The following is a 19,029-nucleotide window of genomic DNA, read 5'->3' as shown; positions in this document are numbered from 1 at the left end:
TGGTAAAGAGTCTGCCTACAATGCAAGAGACCTGGGTTTGGTCCTTGGGTCAGGAAGATCCCCTGGAGGAGGAAATGGCAACCTACTCCAGTGTTCTTGCCTGGAAAATCCCATGGATGGAGGAGCCTGGTGGGCTATCATCCACAGGGTCGCAAAGAGTCGGACGTGACTGAGCGACTAACAACTCTGTCTGTTCTTTGACTAGACACTTTGTGTGTATCAACTTGAATGAGATAGATGTAATTAACCTCAACTTACAGATGAGGAAACTGAAGCCTAGAGAGGTTAAGTAACTTGCTCATGATTGCACAGCTATTAAGTGGAGGAGGCAGAGTTCAAACACCAAGTCTCACAGATTGAAAATTCCATTGATTTTCCGCTAGACTGCCCGGCTTTGGTTGAGAACAGCATATAGGTGAGTGACTGAGTCAAAATGACATCTCCTCCTAAGGGAGAAAGGGTCCATATGGTTTGTACTGAGCACATGTTTTTCTGGGAATGTATAGGTAGACTTAGAAAAGCAAAATGGATATTACTCTTCAAATAGAGCTTGGATAAAATAACCTGTGAGCTGGCTTGAGAAACAGCATTTTTGACATTGTATGGGAAATTTTTACAATTTTTAAGCTGTCTTACAAGTGAGAATTTGAAACAAAAACTACTGTACTTGAAAAAGGAGGTTTGCCCAGATGTAACTTAACCCCTCTCCATACAGAAGCCCCTAGGTGTGTGCTTGAATAACTGCTGTTTTTTAATTGCAGCTTATTAAATCATTACCTCTTTATATTTGCATCTTCTTTTCAGAAAAAAATCTATTTAACTTTCCCTCAGAGTGCCAGAAAACAGGGTCTGACTGAGCCTGAAAAAGTTGCCAATTATCTTGCTACAGTGAAAGAAAAGGAAATTTAAAGAAACGTTACACAGTCATTGGTGGCTTTTTTTTCACCCTTTGGGTTTTTTTAACTGTTAGGTTAAAGAGCCCCAGTTAATCTTTTTAAAAAATTGAGATATGATTTATATGCCACAACATTTCACTCTTATGAAGTATGTAATTCAGTAGTCTTTAGTATATTCAAAAAGTTGTGCAACCATCATCACTATCTGATTTCATAACTTTTTCATCACCCCCAAAATCCCATACTTGTTAGCCAGTTACTCCCTATTCACTCCTTCCCCCAGCCCCTGGTGACTAATAATCTAATTTCTGTCTCTGTAGATTAGTCTCTTATGGACATTTCATATTAATGGAATTATATGATATGTGGCCTTTGTGTCTGGCATCATTCATTTAACAATGTTTTCAGGGTTCATCAGTGCTGTAGCATATGTATCAGTGCTTCACTTTTATGGCTGAGTAATATTCTGTTGCATGGTTATAGCAATTTTGTTTAACCATTTATCTGTTGATGGGCATTTGAATTGTTTCCACTTTGGGCTATTATAAATGCTGTGAACATTTGTCTACAAGTTTTTATGTGAATATGTTTTCAGTTCTCTTGGGTATATGCCTAGGAGTGGAATTGCTGTGTCATATGGTAAGTCTGTATTTAATTTTTTGAAAAACTGGCAAATTGTTTTCCAACTGGTTTGTACCATTGAAAGGACTGATGCTGAAGCTGAAACGCCAATATTTTGGCCATCTGATTAGAAGAACTGACTCATTTGAAAAGACCCTGATTCTGGGAAATATTGAAGGCGGGAGGAGAAGGGGACGACAGAGGATGAGTTGAATGGCATCACCGACTCAATGGACATGAGTTTGAGTAAACTCTGGGAGTTGGTGATGGACAGGGAGGCCTGGCATGCTGCAGTCCATGGGGTCACAAAGAATCAGACACGACTGAGGGAGTAGACTGAACTGAACTTGTACCGTTTTACATTCCCATCAGCAGTGTATGAGAGTTTCAGTTTCTCCACATCCTCACCAACACTTGTTATTGTTTTTTCATTATAACTACCCTGTTTGTGTGAAAGTGGTATCTCATTGTGGTTTTGATTTACATTTCTCTAATGAATTGAGGATGTGAAGGATTTTTCATGTGTTCATTGTCTGCTTGTATCCATAATTCTTGCGCATGTTTTGTTGCTGATTAGGGAACTTAAATGGAGTTTTACTCTAATGTTAATATAGAAGATGCTTACCTATGTCATGCTATATACATTGTTCTCAGAAAACTTAGTTTCAGTTTGTACTTTTAAAAGATTTGCTTCATTTTTAGATGTGATAAAAAGCTTTTTCTAAATAGCTTTCCAACTGAGTGAATAGAGACCTACATTCTGTGGAAATATCTTAGGCTACCTCATCACCTGGGCCCACCTCCCAGCTAGAGCAGAGTTTCTAAAGAAACACATCTAGGAGTAAAAGATTAATTTTAAAAAATTATAGAAAAAAAGCAAAAATTGAGGTGATATTTTTCCTTACAGTCCCTTCAGCCTTCAGTCTTGTTATACTATAGTTTCTTACTTAAAGCAAGACTATAGCAATAAATCGAAGACCAATCAAAACAAAAAGTCTACAATCTCTGAAATTAAATATAAATAAATGAATTTTCAAGAGTCCATCTCTTAATGTGAGATATACAGATGTTTCATTTAAAGAAGTAAAAATGCAAAGCAAAACCCCTGTTTGCCTTCTTTCCTTCAAGTTCCTGTTGGCTCTTCGTATAATTCAAGAAGAATAGCTATCAAAATGGATGTTGGTAGCAGTAAGGGGAGTTACTTAGAGGTGTCACTGGCAAGTTAAAAATAAAATTTGCTTTAGATTATTAAAAAGAAGAGCTCAAAATGAGTTTTAAAGTGATCTTTCCCCCCTGGCTGTTCTGAGTTTGTGTAGCATATTTCTAGGTGATAATGAATAGAGTTCTTTCCTTTGGAATATTACAATGTGAAATTATTGAGGTGGACAGACAGTTGAATAACATGAAGCGAGCTAAGTTTGCTAGGAACAATATAAACATAATTGGATCTTTAGAGGGAAATTATGATTTATGATGTTGTAGCAGTTTTCCATAGTGCATTTTTAACCATAATGTGGAAACTTAGAAAATAAATGTTATTACCCCAGACACCCAATAAAGTTTCTTTTAACATGTATACACACACACACACACACACACACACGTTATTTCAACATAAAAAGTAGTCATTTGGAAGAGACTTCTGTTTATGCCAAGATGGAGGAGTCTTTTTTTTTTTTCCCCTTAGGTCTTCCTTTACAACTAAAACACCTAACAAACAAGCACAGAAACACTCTGAAATGTGGAAATAAGAAGGCAGACTGCCTGCAGACTTTGAGACTAAAGGAATGACACAAATAGTAAGTTTTCTGGGTGTTCTTATCACCTCCCATATATCCTGGAGGGTGTTGTAAAAGCCTCAAACCTGGAACCAACAACAGGCACAGACAAAACGGACTCCAAGAAAAGCCAATTCTCTTTAACCAGACTGTGGGGGGGAAGGGTAGGCTAACAACAGTAAACCTTTTTGGCAGCACCCACCCTACTATAGCCAAACACCAACAGAAAAACCCCACCCTACTTCCTAAGCAGCAAGTGGCAGTACTTGGATTCCTCCACCCCATGGTGTTGGCTGGGCAGCTGAGGGACCTCATCTTCCCTTCCTGCCTAGCAAAAGCAGACAGCACTTTGATTCCCCCTGCTGGGTGGTTTTGGCAGGTTGTGCAGGGACCTAATATTCTCTCACCGCCACCCCTGTCCCACTCCATACAGAAGGAGGTGGTGTTCTCACTAGAGTAGTGTCTGTGGGTCCAGCAACCACTGAGCCTCCACCCCAACCTGAAAGAAGTGAGATATAACAAGGTGGTGTGAGGCGAGGCTAGTCCTGGCTAAACCTCCCCACTGCCCTGTGTTAGTGAAGTGTTGAGCCTTCACCCTCACCCAGCATCAACAAGGTAGAGCAAGATGGTTGGAGGTGGCCTAGTCAACACTGCTTCCCCCTCCCCTGATGCAGTAAGGCCCAGGTGCCACCCCCATCTGGCAGCTACAAGGCAAAACAGTGTTGGATGACAGGGCTGATTGGCACTCCACTCCCCCCTCTCCCCTCTCCTGTTGTCAGCTGGGTCTTTAAGGGAGCTGAACTTTCCTCTCTGTCTTGCAGGAATGAAGCAGTGTGAGTCAACCCTCCACTTCCCCTCTCCCTACTGTCAGTGGGATCTGTCAGGGAGCTGAGCTTACACCCCTACTCTGTGGCAATGGGGTGGTGCGGGTTGGTGCCCCACTTTCACTAGGAACAAGAGTGAAGCTGAACTTCCATCCCACCCATCTGCAAAAAGGCAGTGTGAGTCATTGCTCTACTTTTGCCAGGGTGGTGTTGGCGGAGCCCAGCAGGAAGCTGAACATACACACTCACCCTGCCCTCACACTACACCTCAGCTGGTAGACTGCCTGCTAAAAAAGAGTAAATAGGATCTAGAGTCTTAAATTCTCCAAAATGTCCATTATTGCAGTTGAAGTTTGCTTAAGAACTAGGAAAATCATACCATGAATGAGAAAAAAAGGCACCAGATACCAATAGTCAGATGCTTTAGATGTTGGTTGTCTAACAAGGATTTTAAAACAGCCAGTATAAAAATTTGAAACAAATGAATTAGTCTCAGAAAAGAAATAAAGCAGAAAATTGACATTTTGGAACCAAAAAGTACAATAACCAAAATAAACTTACTGCATGGGCTCAACAGAGGAACAGAGGGACTTCCCTGGCAGTCCAGTGGTTAAGAATCTGGGCTTCCACTGCAAGGGGCATAGGTTTGATCCCTGGTCAGGGAACTAAGATCCCACATGTGGCACACCCAAACAAAAAAGAATGGAGATGACTGGAAAAGAATCAATAAAACTGAAGATAGAGTGGTAGAAATTGCTCAATCTGAATATCAGAGTAAAAATAAACCATAAATTAAATGAGTATCTCAGGGGTCTGGGGAACATTAACAGGAGATTTAATATTCATATCACCACAATCTTAGAGCTAGAGAAAAAAGGTGGACTTGAAGAAATAATGCCTGAAATTTCCCCAATTTGGCAAAAGATGCAAACCTACAGATTCAAGAAGCTGATTGAACCCCACATAAGGTAAACCTAAGTAATCCACACCTAGACACATCAAAATCAAACCTTTGGAAATGTGAAATTATTTAATGGCTATAGAGTTTAAATTTTGCAAGATGAAAAAATTCTCAAGATTGGTTGCACAACAATGTGGATATGCTTAACATACTGAACTGTACACTAAAAAATAGTTAAGATGTTAAATTTTATGTTACATGTATTTTACAATTAAATTTTTAAAAAAATCAAACTAAATGACAAAGAATCTTAAAGCAGTTGGAAATGAACTGTTACTTACAGGGGAACAATGATGGAAGCCAGATAGAAATGGCACACTGTATTTTAAGTACTGAAAGAAAAGAACTGGCAACTCCAAATTCTATACTTAGTGAAAATATCCTTCTATCATGAAAGTGCGACCAAAGCAGTCTCAGATGAAGGGAAGCTGTGAGAATGTGTCTGTAGTAAGACTGTGAAAGAATGACTGCAGGTAGTTCTTCAAGCAGAAAGGAAGTGATAAAAGAACGATCTGGAACATCAAGAATAACATGAATTCTACATATTTTCTTCCAGAAAATAGATGGGGAAACATCACAAGTCATCTTTTGAGGCCAGTGTTACCCTGATACCAAAACATAAAGACAGTACAGAAAAGAAAACTACACATCAGTACCCTTAGAAATATAGACACAGAATCCTCAACAAAATATTAGTAATATAAAAAGAACTATACACCATGACCCAAGTGGGTTGTATTCCAAGGATGTAAAACTGATTCAGTATTCAAAAATCAGTTGATGTAGTCCACTGTGTTAAACAGTTGAAGAAACATATTTAAAATGTGCAAAACACATGATTAAAGACAAACAGATTGGAAAGGAAGAAATTAAAAAATAGTCTCTATTAGCAAGTGACATGCAAGATGAAAAAATTCATCAACCTAAACCTTAATCTTTATACAAAAACTAATCAAAAGTATATCATGGATTTAACTATAAAACTCTCTAAAACATTTAGAATTTAGATATGAGAAAATCTTCAGGACCGTGGGCTGAGGGAAGGGTTCATAGACCAGATTCCAAAAGCACAACCTATAAAAGAAAATAAATTGGACTTCATCAAAATTTATAATGTTTGCTCTATGAAGAAGATCCTGTTACAGAGATGAAAAGACAGGTTACAGATGGTGTGAAAAAGTATTTGTACACGTATTTCTGAGACAGGACTTGTATCTAGAATATATACAAGAACTTTCAAAATCTAACAATAACAAAGGAAAATAGTCCAATTAGAAATGTCCAGACATTTCATCAAAGAGGATATATGGAAAACAAATAAGCATATGAAAACATGTCAACATGGTTAGCTATCAGAGAAATGAAAATTAAAACCACAGTGAGGGATATCTACATGCCTTTTAGAATACTGTTTTGCTGAAAGTTTTCACTTTGGTCTCAGGTTCAAAGGATTTGTTAACAAAACAAGCCACTCATTATATACAAATAAATAATACAAATAGTAGAGAATTATCTAGCTTAACTTTCAATAAACTAATATTAAAAGAGAAATAGCAAGAGCAGAGAATACATCACCAAATTGGGTTTTGACCAATATCCAGACTTAAACAATGCTGGGAAGTCCCATGTCAGCACATCTGGAGTCCCAGTTGGGAAAGGGTCCCAGGCAGGGCGTCTGGTCCATGGGTGAGACCAAAGATTGCAGTTCAGGATTCAGGATTCCCATTTATAATCCCAGGGTGCAAACTGATTTCATCATCAATGTGTGACGAAATTGCAGCTCTGGTTTTATGTTAAAGCTGTTGGTTTTGTCATGTAAAAATTGAATGTTGCTAAGCCTGGGGCTTGGTTGCCCAGGCCCCCTCCAGGGGCACAATAATCTCAAGATTCCTCCCCCATCTTATATATGGTGCTGCAAGTCTTGCACTCACAGCAGGCAGTTATTCACAGTCAGCTCACCATATGGGCAGTGTCCAGGCAGGTTAGAAGTAAGGTCAGAGGCCTACTCTGCTTTGTCTCTGAAGCCTAATCAAGACTATTTATTTAATTTCCCTAACAAATAGCCAAAATGAAAAATACTAACACTACTTAGTGTTGGTGAGGATGTGGACAGACTGGCTCTCTCATGTTGTTGATGGGGCAGTAAAATGATACAGCCTTTCTGGAAAACTTTGGCCATCTCTTCAAAAACTAAACATACACTTACTATACAACCCAGCAGTCGCATTCCTGGACATATGTCCCAGAGAACTGAAAATGCTTGTCCACACAGAAGTCTGTACATACTTGTTCACAGCAGCTTGATTTGTGATATCCGAAAGTTGGCAAATGTCCTTCAATGGGTGGATGGTTAAACAAGCTGTGGTATGTTCCCACTGTGGTATACTGGAATACTACTAAACTAAAAGGAATGAATTATTGATACACACTCAAGGGAATTCATGCTGAGTGGGGAAAAGGTACATACCATATGATTCTATTTATATAAAATTCTTGAAATGACAAATTTGTAGAAATGGAGACTAGATTAGTGGTTGCCAGGGTTAGGAAGAAGGGTGAGGGAGAGGTGAATGGTTATAAAAGGGCAACACACAGGATCCTGGTGGTAAAGAACTGGTATCTTTACTCTGGTGGTAGATACAAGAATCTATACATGTGATAAAATGTGTAACATGAGTGCACAGACACACACGTGAGAACCTGTAAAACCAGTGATATCTGAGTAAGGTCTGGGCATTGTACCAGTATAAATTTCCTGGTCTTTGACAGGAAGTTGTGTAAGATGTAACCATTGGGTTAAGGGTATATGGGACCTCTGTATTGTTTTTGCAACTTCCTGTGAATATATAATCATTTCTAATTAAAAAGTTAGGGGAAAAGTTGAGAAAGCATTAGACAAAATTCACTATCTATTATCCATTTAAAACAGTGAAATAGAAATAAAAGAGTGTGTCATTAATGTTATTAAAAAATAGTCTAAAACCAGTAACCAGCATCATGCTTGATAGAGACATATTAGGGGCAATCTCATTAAAAGTATGCCTACTGTTTTCACCTCTATTTTACATTCTAGAAGAGTTTGCTAATGAAGTTAGACAAAATCAAAGAATATTCAAAGAAGGATAAAACAAAACTATTCATAGGTGATATAATCATCTACTTAGGTAATCTAAGGAAACCACTAAAAAGGTTTGTTAAAACCAATGATAGTCTAATAAGGTGGTATTAAACAGTATATATTTTTAAGTTGATGAATAGTTTTCTTTGTTAGAAATGATAATGGGAAAAGATTTAATTCAAAATAGCAGTAAAAATATTAAGTATATGGAAATAAGCAAAGGACCAGAACTAAATGAAAGAAAATAGTTGCACTAAAGAATAAGTTGAGAGAAAAGCTATGATTCTTTAAATTACTTTCAACAGGATTTGGTGTTTGTTATTTTCTTGTTTATTTTTTTAAAAATTGAGGGTAACTTTTTCTCTGTCTTGAATGAATATTCCCAGAGTTTTATTATTTTTTTTCTGATTTGTTTAGGTTTCTTTCAGTTTGTAGCTTATCTGGACAGTTAATATAACAATTTTAGTCGAATACTCTTATTAATAGTGTTTATGCTTAATACATGGACAGAGGAGCCTGGTGGGCTACAGTCCATGGGGTCACAAAGAGTTGACACGACTGACTAACACATGCTTAATATATATACAGCTAGGATTCATTATCTAGCTGTAATTATAAACTATATTTCTCATTTTTCATATGTAAACCTTGCTGCCATGCCAGGTTGTGTGTAGACGTATGATAATTTTAAATATATGTATCTGTGTACATATATGCATGCATAGTTAATGAGTGAGTAGTTTAGATTGTTTTTTCCTAAGTAATTTCAGTTCTAAACTTGTCTAATACACTTCGTGTTAAGGTACAGTTGATATTGCTTGGGTGTTAAGTTCTTTTTTATTGTGTATTTGAGAAAGTCCTACATCTTGTTTCTTTTGCAAGCTATTATTGCTGTCTTTTTGTTCGTAAGGGTGTTTGTAAGACTGTGTGTAAGTTTAATTATTTTAATTAACAATTATGTTATCAGTAACATTTTGGGTTCAGTTCAGCAAACATTTAAGCACCACTTGTTTTACCGATGAGGAAACAGTAATTGGTAATTTTGCTAATTTAAAGTAAATTTTGCTATTTATTATAGCAAATAAAAGCTTGGGCTTTGAAGCTCAGCATAATGGTGTATCTTTTTTAGATAGGAGGGCTTCATTAATAAGCCTCCAGAAACCAGAAGAAATTATTAGACTTTTCCCTAAGACCTAAATTAGCCAAACCAAGTAATGCATTAGCAAATTATCTACTACTCAGATTTTTAGCCCTAGAAATGGAAGTGGACCCATTAGGGTAAGGAGCTCATCAGAATATTCTTAAGTATTTGCATTTGTCACCCCCTTTGGCAAGATAAGCAGGAGGAGAGAGAGGTTAACATTCACTGAGCAGCCAGAATGGCTAAGCACACTAAACTTGATTACAACCTCCAGCATAGCTAGTATTCAAATCTTGTAGTTTAGAAAACTGAGACTCATGTTAAGTAGCTTGCCCAAAGTTACACCTATAATAAAGGGCAGAGCCAGGTTCTGAAACTGGATATGTCAGGCTCCAAAGCCCATGATCTTTTCTCTACACTGTGATTTCCCAGACTTATCTAATCACAGGAGTCATCTCAGGTGCCTGTTTAAAAAAATGAAATACCGAGCCATGGGGCTTCTAGAACTTCTAATTCAGTTTTGGTTTGGGGTAAGGCCAGGTAATGAGTATATTATTAACAGGAGTCTTAGGTGATTCTGATAATCATACATGTTTATGAAATACTGTCAACTCCATGAAGTACCAAGAGGTGGGATTCAAGGTGTTAGGAAGGCAAAAGTCACATTGGGAGTACACAGAGGAGATTAAAAAATAAGTTGACACTTTACTAGTAAAATGAGAATAGTAAGATTGGATTGTGGAAATTATAAAACTGTTTTAGGTTGCTTAATCTGCACAGAAAAACAATGTTTCATTTATTTTATTTTTATTAGTACTTCTCTTTCAAGTGGGGCTTCCCTGGTAGCTCAGTGCTTCCCTGGTAGCTCAGCTTGTAAAGAATCCGCTTGCAATGCAGGAGACCCTGTTTTGATTCCTGGGTCGGGAAGATCCCCTGGAGGAGGGATAGGCTACACACTCCAGTATTCTTGCCTGGAGAATCCCCATGAACAGAGGAGCCTGGTGGGCTACAGTCCATGGGGTCACAAAGAGTCGGACACAACTGAGTGACAAAGCACAGCACTCTTTCAAATGACAGCATTTGTACATTCCATTCTTTGACGTTATCCTTGTTTACACTGGAATACAAAGCACCCCTAAAGGATACAGATAAAACTGTATTTTGGATGCAGAAAAGAAAGAAGAAACTAGAGTTAGAAATAATGTGCAGAACAGCTTTAAAAACAGAATTAGTAATGTCCTGAGGTGTAAAAAAGCCCACAAAATTTTAAATACTTTTAATCCTTAAAGTCATAGGATTATAATATTTTCAAGCTGGAAGAGCTCTTAGATATCCATATATTTTATGCATGAAGAAACCACAAATCAGAGAGGCTTAAGGGCTTGACTACAGTTCTGTGCTTAGTGGCTTAGTCGTGTCCGACTCTTTGTGACCCCATGCCACCAGGCACCTCTGTCTGTGCGGATTCTTTAGGCAAGAATACTGGAGTGGATTGCCGTTTCCTTCTCCAGGGGATCTTCCTGACCCAGGGATCAAACCAGGGTCTCCTGCACTGCAGGCAGCTTCTTTACCATCTGATCTATGAGGGAAGCCTACACCTAGTGGCAGACAAACTGCACACTGGCCAAGATTCCATGAAACTCTTATGGATTGCAGATAAATACCAGAAAATAGTGACTTTTTCGGAATAAATTTAGTAGCAAATCATGTTTACCTTATATTCCCTACTTTATCTGATTTTATGGTTTCTTCCTTTTTAATTGCCCTCGAGAATATGAATGTTTTCAAAGGAATCTTTTTTAGGAGATTATGCAGTTTGAAATATAAACAGACATTTTCAGAACATGTGTTGAGGAAGAATTCTAGTCTTCTCCACTTTTTATTACAAAATTTTATAGAGAAAAATGAGCACAGGTAGTTGCCTATACTTGAACAGTAATAGGGCATTTCTGTGTAGTGTGAGCTTTGGATTCAGATGTGGGTTCAGTTGTCTTATCTGCAAACTGAATACCTCTATGACCTTGGACAGGTTATTCTCAACTTTTTTCTTCTCTATATAATAACATGACTTGTGGTTTATTAATGATTAATTGGGATTAAATGAGAGAATATATGTAACACAGCTAACACTGTACTTTGAACAAAATAATTGCAGAGATAATAGCTATTATTATTTCCTTGAGCCAGTAGTTACTTAGAATAATATAAATTTCTGAATGAGTAATTTATTTCCTTATTCAGTATTTTTTTTATCATAATCAGAAAATACTGATATAATTCCTGCTTTTAAGAATTTTGCATTTACTTCATGGCCTGGAACATAGTTCATCTTTATAACTTTATAGACAGTTGAACCCATATTCTTTTCACAGTATAAAATTCAGTATCTACCTATTCTAGTGTAAGTTACATCAAATGCTTCATCCTTTTCTATTCATTATGCTAGTTTATGTTAGTGTGCTAAAATTTCCCCTTCTACTTGTTTCCCTTTATTTCATGTCAGTATTTGTGTTTTGTGATTAGGTTAGTGATTAACTTTTTAGTACTGTTTTGCATTATATTATTTTTAATGACTTGTTTGAAAAAAACACAGGCTAATTGTAGAAAATCTGAAAAAGAGAAATATGCACAAAAGGAAATAAAAGAAAAAATAGAATATCTTTACTCTTACTATGAAATATCATTAGGAAAAGATTTAAACGTGATTGAGTAGGGGTTTTAGAATCAGATTTAGGTTTGAATTTAGGCTTTGCTTATTTGCCGTAGGCAGGATATTAGACTTTTTTACTTATTCAACGAATATTTATTGAGCACCTACTGTATGCCAGCCAGGCATTTTGTTAGGGGCTGAGGATACATGTGTGTCAGTGCTTTCAAAGATTGACATACCCGTCTTAACTTCCCATTTGTAAATTAGTGATAATGCCTCACAGAGTTGTTAGAAGCATCAAAGATGGACTTGCCTAGTATGTGATAATTGCTCAGTAAATGATAGCAATTATTATTACTATATGCATTAAGTACTAATTATATTTTTAGTCCAGATCAAATCACCTTTTTAATCAGTTTAAGGTTTTTGCTTCACACTTTATTTTTGGCCTTATTATTGCAAACACTTGCTTTCTTGTTTTTCTTTGTGCTTTTTTATGCTTATCTGTTTTTGTTTGGGTTTCCCTTTAAAGCAGTAAATAATTATGTGAATTTTTTAAGCTTTATAAAAATGCACTAAAGACCATTAAATTTTTATTATCAAGCATTTTGAACACATACCAGAGTAGAGAGAATAGAATAGTGAACCACCATATTTCGATAGCCCAGCCTCAAAGATTATCAACTCATGGCCACTCTTGTTTCATCTGTACTCCGCATCACACACACACTACTCTCTCTCTTCCCCTCCCTGGCTCTAGTGGATTATTTTGAAGCTGATATATCATTTCAGACATAAATATTTACATGTGTATTTCTTAAAAGATAAAGAATTTTTTAAACATCTAATTAACATACCATCATCACTCATAAAAACATCAATAATTCTGTAATAGCGTCAAATATCCTTTAAGATACTCAGTTTTAAGTAGATACTTTACAGTTCTTAGTGTAAATAGGTGTAAAATAGGAATTATTTCCATCATCTTATTTTAACTTTTTTATTCTTGTGGCTTGGTTTCTTTATGCTGCTTTATGGATTCTTTTGTTTGAGGAGGTTATGAAAACTTGAAGAATTACAGAGCTGGAAAGACTTGGGTTTGAGTCTTGCTTCTGCCATTCACTAATTAACTTTGCTGAACCTTGGTTTCCTCATCTGTAAAATAGGGGTAATTATACCTACCTCATGTGCCTGGGGTTGAATGGGATGCCTACGTAAGGTACTAGTCACAGTCTTTGCCAGTTATTATATTCTCCACTGATTTGGACTGCAATAAATAATTATAATTCTCAGTTGTTTCATGGTTTTTCAAAGCATTCCAAAGTTTATTAGCTAATTACTAAAAGCAGTGGTTTTTAAATGTCTTTTTAGGAAAGACAGAATTTAGAATCTTAGTTTTTCCTTTCTTCCACTACCTCTTTTATTTTCAGTCCACTTTATTTTATCAAAACTTGCTAAAGTTTTATATTGTTTATATACTTGTATCAGTTATTTATTCTTCATTAGTGACCCTTTCTCCTTTATTGGGGTTATTATTTTATTCAGTTATTTCTAGATACTAAGTTGGTGTCAATATACTTTACCAATTCTTTCCTACCTCAGTATTTTTGAATTCTTATTTTGATTCTCTTTCAATGGTCTAAGACATACCTTTGAACAGTTCATGAAAAAAGGTACTACTAAGGTGGTGAAATTTTATAAGACTTTGCAGAACTAAGAATAATTTCCTGTAACTTTTGGATGTGAAGAACTGGGACAAGGTATAAAATTCTTAGATCCTAACTTTTCCCTTTTAACTCTGTGTAAGTCATTACTTCATTGTCTTCTGGCATTTTATTGTTGCAGAGGAGAAATCTGAGGTCAATATGATTTTAGTTCCTTTGAAAATAACCTATTTTTTTCTGCTTGTATGCTTGTAGGATTATATCTTTATCCTTGACATTTAAAAACATTTGCCAGGACATGTCTTGGTGTTGATGATCTCTGTTGAACCTTCTCAGTCTCCAGTCTCAGGTATTTTTTTTTCAGAACTGGAAAGTTTTCTTATACTTTTGATTGATTAAACTGCTGGTTTTTCTTTAGGAGCATCTGTTATTCATAGATTATTTCTACGTCTGTCCTCCATAGTTTTTTAATCTTTTCTCTCCTTTTTTTTTTCATTTACTCAAGTTTGTCCTCCGTGGCATGGATTCTGTTTTCTGCAGTGTCAGTTCTGATACTTGCTATTCATAATGCAGATTTAATTTTGGCTACCATGTTTTCATTTCTTTATTCTTATCTCAACATACTCTTGTTTCATAAGCAGAATTCCCCTTAGGGGTACACTCCAAAAAAAATGAGATGGATTCAGGCCTAAAGACTTATTTTCTGAGGCCACAACCACAGGAAACCATCAGAGAGGAAAAAAAAAAAGCTTCTGAAAGATTCTTCTAAAACTTAATAATGTAAATATAACCAGTGGTCATTCCTACCCTAGTCTAGAAAATAGAATAGTCTTGAGTACTAGCAGACCTTTAGTTGCTAGAGGAATAGCAAAGCCCATGTAATGGCACCTTAGCTAGAAATAAATGGATTTTTCTGATTACATTGATTGTTTTTTCTCTTTATAAAATAATATATAATAAATGCATATAATTTTGAAAATACAGTACAAAGAAGAAAATCCTATGACCCAGGTAACTACTGATAAGATTTTATATGTTTTCCAGTTACATGCACACATGTTGGGAGGGGGGTGTGCAAAATTGGGATCATACGATTTAGTTTTGTATCCTTTTTAACTTAATATATTGCAGTCATATTTTTGCATCATTAATTTTTATTTGAGGCCCTTATTTTAACCATTGCATAGTATTACTACATATGAATAGATGTGTTATGCTGTATTTAACCAGTCCCCTGTTGGTCATTTAGATTGTTTTCTATTTTTCAGTATAATGAGTATGATGAATATCACTGTACATAGTCTTTATGCACATCTCTGATATTTCCTTAGGATAAATGAGGAGCTGATTCTTAATCCTGTCACATTGGTAAGGATTATATACATTCCTTATTAAGAATATAAAATGCTTGTTTCTTATTGTTTCAATGTGATTGCATAGAAGATTCTTTGGATTCTGAACAATTTGATGCTATCTTAACTGAAGTTTTAGAGAGGTTTCTCATGCTTCATCATCAGCACCTTCATGGAAATCCTCTGCCATATGCTTTGGGCAGGAAAACCGCTGCTGATATCAGGGAGTTTGGAAGGCAGATATACTTGTGGAAACTTGAGGATGGTTAAAAAAAAAAAGGCATGGTTCTTGTTTATATCTACAACCTGGATCTCCAGATCAGTACACTAAGGCTCTGGCCCCGTTCTTTTCCTCCTCCCTTCCTGTTGTTTTAGGCTGTTCTCTATGAGGAATTCTTTTCTCCCAATGTTCATATGTATATTTCATTTCTAGGTGGTAGGATGTCACGAGATGATATGTCCTGCTAAGTTCAAGGTAGCATTTATGAGTCACAAATCATTTTTGTAGTCCTAGTGTATTTGTGCAAGATGGTCTTCTGCTAGACTCAGTGTATTTTTTAAAACTTATTTTATATTTAGTGATAGCAAACTACCAAGCAGCCTAGAAATGTGCATGGTAGTAACACACCATTACAGCAAAACAATCTGTTTAATAGGGTTGCTTAAAATTAAAAAAATTTTAATTAGAGAAATATTCTTGATTTTAACATTTTTAAAATTTTCCTTAAAATACTTTGCAATATTCTAGAAGTCCTGAAACCTTGGTTCAGAATTACTGATTTGAACTGAGGCTAACAGTCTCCTTTGTCTGATTTGTTCTGGTGAGACCCATATTGTATATTATTCTAATTTTTGACTTTTACACATTCAGACTACCAGAGTAAAGCATGATTAGCATTTCCTAACCTTTTCCAGTATTTCACATAATATTTGCATATGTACAGTCTGCCAAGCTCTGTGATTTTTTGGCTGGAAGGCATTATGGTGGGATGAGAGAGGATAAATACGTTTGCCTCGCATTTAAACTATTCTTTTTCACTCGTACTCATTCTTTAGCCACATTGTATAAAAATATATCACACATATGAATGATCTCTTCCACCCTGCTTGGCAGGAAATTGGCTGTGTAAGTGGTGAAACAGGTATCTCAATACTCTCCTGTACTTCTTCATTGCATTATGACTTTTGGAAGCTAACTGTAGAAATAGAAATATTACACAGTCAATTGAAGGCAAAGAGGGGACAGGAAGTAGCATTTACTGAGCATCTACTGTCCCTTGGTGAGTCCTTTTAATTACAGCAGCCCTGTGAAGTAGATATTATATGCATCTTACAAATGAAAAAACTGAGGCTCAAAATGTTAAGTAACTTAGCTAGTTAACTACAGCAGTAAGTGACAGGACTGGGGTTTAAACCTGCTACTAGCCAGACTCAGAGCACATGTTTTTTTCTATTTGTTTCTTAAAATTAGAGAAATTTTCTTGTTTAATTGGTAGTATTTCTTGAACTTTTGAAACTATAAGTATTACAATAGTGAGTCACATTAGTGGTCCATGTAACCTAATCTCTAGCGAAGTCAAGAGTCCTTTTTCAGAAGGGAAAATTCTTAGCCACAGAGGTAATTATCCTCATTTCTAAATAGTTAGCATTTGAATCCTTGTTTTGCTGAAGTGATACAAAAGGTTTATTGAAGTAAAGTTGCCTTTTGGGGTTGATTTTGGTAACGCTACACTGGTATGTAGGATAAAATTAGCTTTTATATTTCCCTGCTTTAAAAATTAAATTGTTCAAAGTTCTAAATCTTTCTAAATCTTACTCAGAAAGGAAGTAGATGTTTTTATTCTCCAATTAAAAATAATTATATAAAAAAAGGCTGAAACATTAGTAGTTTGAAAAAATGTAGAACATAAAATACCTTTAGATTATATTTTACTTAACTTTTTTCTTAGACCGCTTTGTTAGTATATTGTATGTATCAACCGGGTGGAAAATTCAGAAAAGAGAATGCATTGTACAATTTATGGATTACATAAAGCTGAAAATAGTGAAGAAGCTGATTGACAGAGTTGGAATCTAATCTACAGAGGTTGTAGCAATGAATCAGAACTGGAAAAAGATGAATAAAAAAATTTAAGACTCTAAGACTAAGTAACAAGTACAAGATAGAGGATAGGGGGCTTAGTTGCAGTGTAAGTGAAGAAAACAAGAATTTAACCAACAGAAAACAAGAAAGAAATAGTATGACTCAGCAATGTGTTGTGGACATTCCAAAAATAATGCATTTGTGAACTGCATTAATATAAGTGTATTATGTAGAACAAGGGAGGTGATATGCCCTTTACTCTGCATTGGTTATATCAAGGTTACAGTTAATTGTGCACAATTCTCTATACCACCATTTAAGATGAATTGGTTGCATGCTCAGAAAAGAAAGTGGTCTGATCTTCTAAATGGAGTGTTTGAAGGAACTTGAATTATCTAGAAAAGAACAGACTTGAGGTGTTCTTTGAGTTTATGGTCACAGCTGTAGATTTACTTCCATGACTTTGTAGATAGAGTACAGACAAGTTAGTCATCATGTATTAGTAATCCTCTTAAAAAGAATTTGCATTTGAGGAAAGTTACTATATGAAGAAGAGCATTATCTAGCAGTCAGTGCTTTTCCTGAAATAGTATAGTAAGCTGCCCAGTGAGGTATAGTACTTTCTTGTCCTGATACTGTTCATAGGTGAGAAGGGGATAGAAAGAATTTAAGCATATAGTAATATGAGTATGTTTGTGTATTTGGAACAGAAAACTAAGATCAAAATGACTTTATGCAGTATTATTTTATCCTCTTGAACCTACCTTACCTTAATAATAGTAATTTGTGTTGGTACAGCTTCTTACAGTTTATAATGTATTTTCTTATGAGTTATCTCATTTTCGAGCTTAACGACAACCCTTTGAGTAGACAGGGCAGGTACCCCCATTTTGAACAGATATAAAGTAATGAATCAGGAGACTCTCTGAATTGCCCCAAATCATAAAGCTTTTTAAGTGTCAGATCTAGGACTCTACCCCTGGTCTACCAATTCAGATTTTAGTGCTGTTTGTCCTATACATAAAAGTAAGTTACAAGCTGTGATTCTTTGCATTGAAAATTGCAAGGAACAGATGATTCTCAAATTATATTCGCATGGAAAGTATAAATGTAGCTCAAGTTAAACCAAGGGTTCTAAAAGCCAAATAATGGGGAGCCATTGAGTAGATCTGTGTTAATAGGAGGAGAGCACTATGTACAATTAGTGAGAAAATCTACTTTGGGCTCCTAGATTAATGATGATACCATTCACTGAGACAGTAAATGCTGGAGAAGTAGCAAATTGGTGGGCTGCAGAGGGAGTGATTGAATTTTGACAATAATTAAAATAGCTAACTTTGATTGTTTACTGACAGGTCTTACATCATTATCTTATTTAGTCTTCAAAGCTCTCTGAAGATAAGACTTTTTAATCTCCACTTTCCATATGAAGAAAGAGCTTAGATAGTTTAAATAACTTGTCCAAGGCTTCATAATCAGTGTAAGAGCAGGACTTTGAATCTAGGTGTCTGACTCCAAAACCAGTGTTCTTAAGAGCTCCTTAAAGGTTTTTCTGGGATATTTGGATAAAAATGATCAGTGTTCAGTTGAATAAATGGTTGTGGCTTATAAGAGAAAGATGTATCCTGGTGTTATTTGAGTCCTTACCGTAGGAGTGGACAATACATAGCCTCTGAAAGTGTCTTCAGAAAATAAAGATTTTATACCTGCTTCCTCCTTTTCTGTATTTTGGCACCATTTCTGTGCTTTGTAATCTTGTGTGGGCATTTCCTAACCCTGGCACATACTCTATGAGTGTTTGAAAATGGAAGTTGCCCTTTTTATGGGTCAGTAAACCTATGAGATGCTGTAGGATGGATCTTTAGGATGAGGGTATGTTTCATTAAGTTTTCATCTCCAGTTTGGTGCCTAGAACATAGCATGAATGAAATGAAACGGATG

General features: G+C 35.9%; 1 protein-coding gene across 8 annotated transcripts in view; it reads left to right on the top strand.

The window, feature by feature from the left end:
* Nucleotides 1-19,029, top strand: part of RPS6KA3 (ribosomal protein S6 kinase A3) — a 112,275-nt gene that overhangs the window by 9,162 nt on the left and 84,084 nt on the right. For 2 of the 8 annotated variants that reach the window (XM_086387478.1, XM_086387477.1), the window contains exons 2-3: nucleotides 13,909-14,002; nucleotides 14,922-15,021. The exons of 2 other annotated variants lie outside the window; for them this stretch is intronic. Coding sequence is in view for 1 of the 6 variants with exons in the window: in XM_086387473.1 (XP_086243599.1) it covers nucleotides 3,305-3,316 (12 nt within the window). In the remaining 5 variants the exon portion in view is untranslated. Of the gene's footprint in view, nucleotides 1-3,204; nucleotides 3,317-13,908; nucleotides 14,003-14,921; nucleotides 15,022-19,029 lie in introns of those variants that run through there. 4 more of the 8 variants (XM_086387475.1, XM_086387474.1, XM_086387476.1 and 1 more) reach the window with 3 other exon arrangements.

This window comes from Bos grunniens, chromosome X (genome assembly GCF_055505025.1).
Source record: "Bos grunniens cultivar Pamir isolate PY7600 chromosome X, Bosgru_T2T1.0, whole genome shotgun sequence".
NCBI classification, from domain to species: domain Eukaryota; kingdom Metazoa; phylum Chordata; class Mammalia; order Artiodactyla; family Bovidae; genus Bos; species Bos grunniens.
The sequence above is the reverse complement of the archived record's forward strand: the minus strand, read 5'-3'. Positions and strand labels throughout refer to the sequence as shown.